Source organism: Gossypium hirsutum, chromosome D05 (assembly GCF_007990345.1).
Source record: "Gossypium hirsutum isolate 1008001.06 chromosome D05, Gossypium_hirsutum_v2.1, whole genome shotgun sequence".
NCBI classification, from domain to species: Eukaryota; Viridiplantae; Streptophyta; class Magnoliopsida; order Malvales; family Malvaceae; genus Gossypium; species Gossypium hirsutum.
In genome coordinates this window covers 8,061,895-8,068,422 of record NC_053441.1, presented here as the reverse complement: position 1 = coordinate 8,068,422, position 6,528 = coordinate 8,061,895, and the positions used below count along the sequence as shown (strand labels likewise).

Below are 6,528 nucleotides of genomic sequence, written 5' to 3'. Positions count from 1 at the left end.
AGGCCAAAAAAATTTTGCCCGAGGCCCAGCCCGTTTTCTAAACGGGCCTCATTTTTTCCCAAGCCCATACTCCGGGCCTATATTTTTACCCGAACCCTCTCATATTTTGGACGGGCCGTCGGGCCGAGCCGGGCCGCCGGGCCCATAGACAGGTCTAGATAGTATCCATGGTTTTATGATGGTTAGTTTTTTTTTCTTTTCTTCATTATCCTAGGAAGATTGTTTTCCCTCTTTTCAACAAAAGTTGCTCACTTTTAATTCAAAAGAAAAAAAACATTTATGTTTTAAACTTTGTTTTAAAGATGTGGTTTCTACACATACATATATAATAGAATTTTTAATATTAATATTAGAAAAAGAGTAAGTAATGAGCGTCTCAACCCATGACCAATATTGTAACAACCCGGTTTTGACCCTAATCGGAACAGTGGTTTCGGGACCACAAATCCGAATTAGAAAAATATTTTTATATTATTTTCTGTGTTCATTATGTGTGAATTTGTTAGTGTGAAAATTTTGTGCTTTAATTTCACCGTTTGAGTGTCTGATTAAATAAAAGGATTAAATCGCGTAAAATAAAAATGTAATGGTTAAATATGGAAGTGTCTAATTGTTGTTGTTTTTATAATTTAGAGGTTTTATTATGCAATTAGCCACTATGTAAGTTAGTGGGTGGCAAAGGACTAAAGTAACCTTATTATATATGTTTTATATATATATATTAGTAAAGGTTAATATAGTAAATAAATAATAAGGTTAGTATATGTTTAATATAACAAATTAATATGTCATGTTCTTCACCTTTTAGCTGAATTTGAGAGAAAAAAAATGGTTTAAAGCTTTGTTTCATTCGGCACATTCAAGCTTTGATTAAGGTATGGATTTTGTTCGGTTTTTGATGATTTTTATGTTTTTGAGATCGTTGCTTCGAATAGTATTTGACCCATGCTTGAATTTTTTATTTTGATGAATATTTTGAGCTATGCCATTGATGAATAATTGTGTTTTGTGATGTTTGATAATGAATAATGAAAGATATGTTTTAGATTAATATATTTTGTATTGGAATTTTTGGTGAAATTGAGTAATTAGGGCTAAATTGCAAAAATAATATTTTTAGGGACTAGAATGTGAAATTAATAAAATGTGTGAACTTAGGACTATAGGAAGATTCAGCCTAGATATGGTATACACAAATTTTGTGTATTTTGTGTTTTATGCAAAAAGGATTAAATTGCAAAAAGTGTAAAATATTAGGGGCAAAATGGTATACACAAATTAATTGAATGTTTTGATGAATAAAAATGTTAAATTTGATTATGTTTAGATCAAGAAACGAAGAAAACGAATTTAGATCGGGGGAAAACGAAAGTAATCGAATAGTCGATCGTGTTCGCCGATATCCGAGGTAAGTCTGTTAGCAAAATTCATGTTATCAAATCAATATATATATAAGTATATTTATTTTATAATTAATGAGCTATAACTACAAGTATAAAATTTATGTTAGTTGATGTGTGAATTTTATACATATATATGTGATGTTCGAATCGGTATGTATATAAAAGTATAAATTTTTGGATTCAATTAAAAGTTCAAATGTTATGGTTGTATTTATATAATGTGCGAATATATCTGTGTGTAATATATATATTTAAATTCTTGATCTTACTTGAAGTATGAATGTTATATAAGTTTATAAAAGATTCGAATATATTAAGGTATATACATGTACAATTTTTTTTTTAATCAAAGGCATATATATATAAAATATATATATGTGGATCGAAGAAGCTTGCATATACATGTATGATACCTTATATGGATTTGAGAATGAAATTATGGATGTATATATTAGATTTGAATATGTATGAGTATACAAGTATAAATTCATGCTTTGATTATGAGTACGTAATTATATATGTATATGATAGACTCAAATATATATATAAATGTATTCGGTTGAATTATTGAATTATCAAGTTTGGAATTGGTGAATTGAATCAGGTTATAAACCTAGCAGGCTAAGTGCCGGTGATCTGAATCAGGCTATAAGCCTAGCAGGCTAAGTGCCGGTGATATGAATCAGGTTATAAACCTAGCAGGCTAAGTGCCGGTGATCTGAATCAGGCTATAAGCCTAGCAGGCTAAGTGCCGGTGATATTAATCAGGTTATAAACCTAGCAGGCTAAGTACCGATGATCCGAATATGCTAAATTAAGTGATTATATGCATTTGATATACATATATAAAGATATAAATGATGTTAGTTTATTTTAACTTAATGATGGAATAAGTATAAGTATATATATATTTAAATTTTTGCTCATGACTTACTAAGCTTTAATAGCTTAATGTGTGTTGTATTTGTTCACCTCTGTTTTATAGATTTTGAAGTCGCGTTACGAGCTCGGGGATCGTCAGCATAGTCTATCACACTATCGACCGTCTTTGGTATTTTATATATTTTGAACTCGAACCTATGACATGTATAGCCTAGTTAATAGGTTTAAATTTGGGATATGTGAATATGAGCCATGCGAAAATGGCTTACTTTGTTTTGACCCATTTTGGTGCCTATGCATATAGTTTTAAATGTCATTAAGATGGAGATTTTATTTATGCATAGTTGATTAAATTATAAGCTATGATAGATAAGTAAGTGTTATTTAATCTGCTGAACTCAATACTTTGAAATTTTAATTAGTTTGATGCTTATTCATTATTGCATTCGATATATATAAAAAAATTTTGAAGTTAATTTACATGCTGTTCGATTTGTACTGCATGAGGGAGTTGAAGTTGAACTTAAGACAAGTTATTAGCTAATTAATATGCTGCTGTTATATTATGAAGCATTGACAGTCTTAATTAGAGCACAATTGTGGTATTTAGATAATTAATATGCTAATGTTGTGATGTGAATCATTGGTTGTCCGATTTAAGACACTTATTGTATTTTAGTTGTTAAATGCTGCCGTTAGGATTATTGCTATCTAAAGCATGTAATTATGCTGTCCAAAATAGGACATCTTTGATTGAGTCATGCGAACATTAAATGATTGGAGTAATAAAGGTTAAAATTAACTGAAACTTGTAGCAATGCTTCCAAAAGTGGCAATTGTTGTGTCTATTTATGTTTTAATATCTGGTCCGAATTTTGTAAGTAAATTGTTGACCAATTTTGGTAATAATAAATATCTATTACTTGATTCAATTAAAATAATAATAATTTTGAGTCGGATTTTGATCGGTAATGCCTCGTAACTCTAATCCGGCGACGGACTCGGGTTGAGGTGTTACAAATATGAACTCAAAGTTTCATTCATAACCCTCAAAACTTCTTCATAATAGCTTTGTTTCATGCCTTATTTCATATGGAACCTCAAAGTAGTTCTATTTCATTATATTCTATCTATATCTCAATTTTAATGTTATATTATCATTGACAAGACATTAGAGATGTCAATTCTAATTTATCTTTTTTTTATTTCTATATATGTATATGAAAAGTTTAAAAATCATCATATAATTACACTTTACGTACTATAATCCTATTAAAATGCAGATGATAGCCACAAATTTTAAAATTGAGTAAACCTTCGACCGGTTAAGCTAGGCCAAATTATTACGATCAAGCGAACGAGTCTGGTCTGCTTGTAAACCTCGTAATGCGTATAAATAAGTTGCAAGCATTGGTACTTGGAAGGCCAATCAGCCAGCCCCGATGGATATCTACATTTCTATAATTGCCACTATGTTTTCCGTCTTTGCTTTATGGAGCTTCATTGTCTATCTCTTTGATGTTCTGTGGCTCAATGGAGAGAATCGTCGACTGAATCTCCGAAGGCAAGGGATCGAAGGTCCCTTACCCGTCTTCCTTTTGGGCAACGTTCCTGAAATGAAGCGGATGTTTTCCTCTGCGGAAAAACTGCAGGCGGAGGACCCCTTGTCCTCACATCATCGTTTGATGCTTCTGTTCCCTTATTTTATGCAGTGGACTAAACAATTCGGTACTAGACAACCTCAAACCTTCTTCATATTTTTCACAATGAATAAGAGGCAGGGGTTATTTGAATCCTATTTCTTCTACTATGCAATGAATTATCCGCTTAGTAAACAAGATTCTGGCATTTGAATCACACAGGTCAGTCGTTCTTGTTTGCACTTGGGAGGTCGCAGTTCATGTATGTAGCTGACACTTATCTCGTCAGAGAAATCAACTGTTTCACGTCGTTGGATATGGGGAAACCTGATTACCTACAAAAAGATCGAGGAGCTTTGCTGGGGAAGGGCCTTATCACCACAAATGGCTCAGTTTGGTACCATCAGAGAAAAACTATTGCCCCCTATCTTTTTATGGACAAGGTCAAGGTACATGTTAATTAAAGTTCAACGGTTTCGTTTCTTTTATTTTATTTTTTGTTTATACAAAGATATTATCCACTCATTGTATGTAGGATAGGGTAGAGCTAATCGTGGAGTCCGTTGGGGAATTGGTGAAATCATGGGGGAATCTAATTGAAGCTAATGGTGGAACTGCAGACATCAGAGTCGATGACTATGTAAGAAGATTCACTTCTTATGTCATTTCGAATGTGGTGTTCGGAGATGAGTGGCAAATGGGCATGGAAATATTTCCAAAATCTCTGGATCTCATCAATGCCATGAGCACACCCACAACACTTAGCGGCATCCCTTTCTACAGGTTTTTTTTTTCCTGTATCAATTGGAATTTGAGTAATAAAATATCATTTCTAATGGGCTATCCGATTCATTATCCCCCAACATATTAGATATCTTCCCACTAAAAAGAATAGAGAGATTTGGAGGCTTCAGAAGGAGATTCATTCGAAGATTATGGAGATAGTAAAGAAGCACAATGAGACCGCTTCTAAAGACTTGTTGCAAGTGATGATTGAAGGTTCAAAAGGTGGTATTGGGCCATCTATAACAGCTGATCAGTTCATAGTCGACAACTGCAAGGATATCTGCATCCCTGCCTCCGAGATTACTGCAGTTTCCGCAATATGGGGTCTAATGTTATTGGCTTCACATCCCGAATGGCAAACCCGTATTCGTGGTGAGGTTTCAGAACCATGTAAGGGTGGGGTGCTGAGTTTCGATGTGCTTCACAAGATGAAAGCGGTACGTAATCATGCCTGTCAATTCCCATGAGAAATTCTGAATTCAAACCCAAAATTTCTCTCTTTTATTGCAGTTAAAAATGGTGGTTCTTGAGGTGCTACGGCTTTATCCAGCAACAGCATTTGTTTCGAGGCAAGCCTTGACAAATCTGAAATTGGGTGACGTTGAAATCCCAAAAGGGGTTAATATTTGGTTAGGGATGCTAGAACTGCACACCAACCCTAACTTCTGGGGAGCTGATTCAGAAAAGTTCAATCCCGAGAGGTTTGCTGATGGTATTTCAAAAGCATGCAAAAGTAATCAAGCTTACATTCCTTTCGGTTTAGGGGCTCGAGTGTGTCCTGGACAGAGTCTTGCTATGACTCAACTTCAGGTGTTGTTTGCAGTCATACTGTCCAACTTCAACCTCACCATGTCTCCAACCTATCGCCACTCCCCTCAATACGCTTTGCTGTTTAAGCCTGAATTTGGTGTAAATCTCCTTATCCGAAAGATATGAGCACGCTCCTTGTTCCTATCAATGATGTTGACAGTAAACTACACTGCCACAATTAGGAAAATAAAAAGAGGATTTTACTTCCTTTTTAAGAGATTCCATACTGTCATTAAAACAATTTGCTTTCTTGAGCAAGACAGCAAATTTTAGGATTTCAACTCAAAAATTTTAATTAATTATAAAAATAATTCACTACTTTTTTTAATATGTATTGAAATCACCTAAGATGAATAGTAAAATCTAGTAGAGCAAAAAAGATTGGCACTACCAACTTGCTATGTCAACTAATCATTGGTTGTTAGAATAAAAAAATCAATCTTTTAGGTGGAATCAACTTATTTGGCGCTAACTGTATAAATATTAAAAAAATATCAGTATTTCTAAATATTTCAAGGGCCTAAAAATAAATAATAGTGGTGGAGCCATAGAGAATGGCGCCACCTATTTAATGTGTCAAAGTTTTTTTTTAAAGTGATTGTTTTTTTTTAATTTAAAACTAAAATTAATATTTCATTTGGTGAAGTCATAAAGAATGACGTCACCGTTATTAGAATTTTTTAATACAAAACAATGAGCTCATTGGTCCAACCTACAGCTCTCATCCCAAAAAGTGATAAAATATAAAACTAAATCATTTCTTTAAAAGAAGCACAAAAAATGAAGTAGCAACTAAAAGAATGAGAGAAACAAGTTATCTAAAGAATGGAGCTAATTAAAGAAATCTTAAAATTCGCTAATTCCAAATACATTAAAATTTGTGCAATGGCGTATCTAGAGGGAGATGGTAGGGGCCCCGACCCCCCTAAAATTGAAAAGTGATTATTTAGATCCTTTTAAAATTTTAAATTAATAAATATAAAATTACACTTTGTCCCCTAAAAAAA

At 33.1% G+C, this 6,528-nt stretch overlaps 1 protein-coding gene across 1 annotated transcript; it reads left to right on the top strand.

Annotated features, from left to right (window-relative positions):
• Positions 1-2,313: 2,313 nt before the first annotated feature.
• Positions 2,314-5,738, top strand: LOC107906532 (cytochrome P450 714C2). The gene is made up of 6 exons (XM_016833557.2): positions 2,314-2,454; positions 3,569-4,013; positions 4,148-4,374; positions 4,461-4,708; positions 4,797-5,148; positions 5,222-5,738. Exons 2-6 carry the CDS (start codon positions 3,728-3,730, stop codon positions 5,645-5,647), a joined length of 1,539 nt encoding a protein of 512 aa, XP_016689046.1. The 5' UTR covers positions 2,314-2,454; positions 3,569-3,727; the 3' UTR covers positions 5,648-5,738.
• Positions 5,739-6,528: the final 790 nt, after the last annotated feature.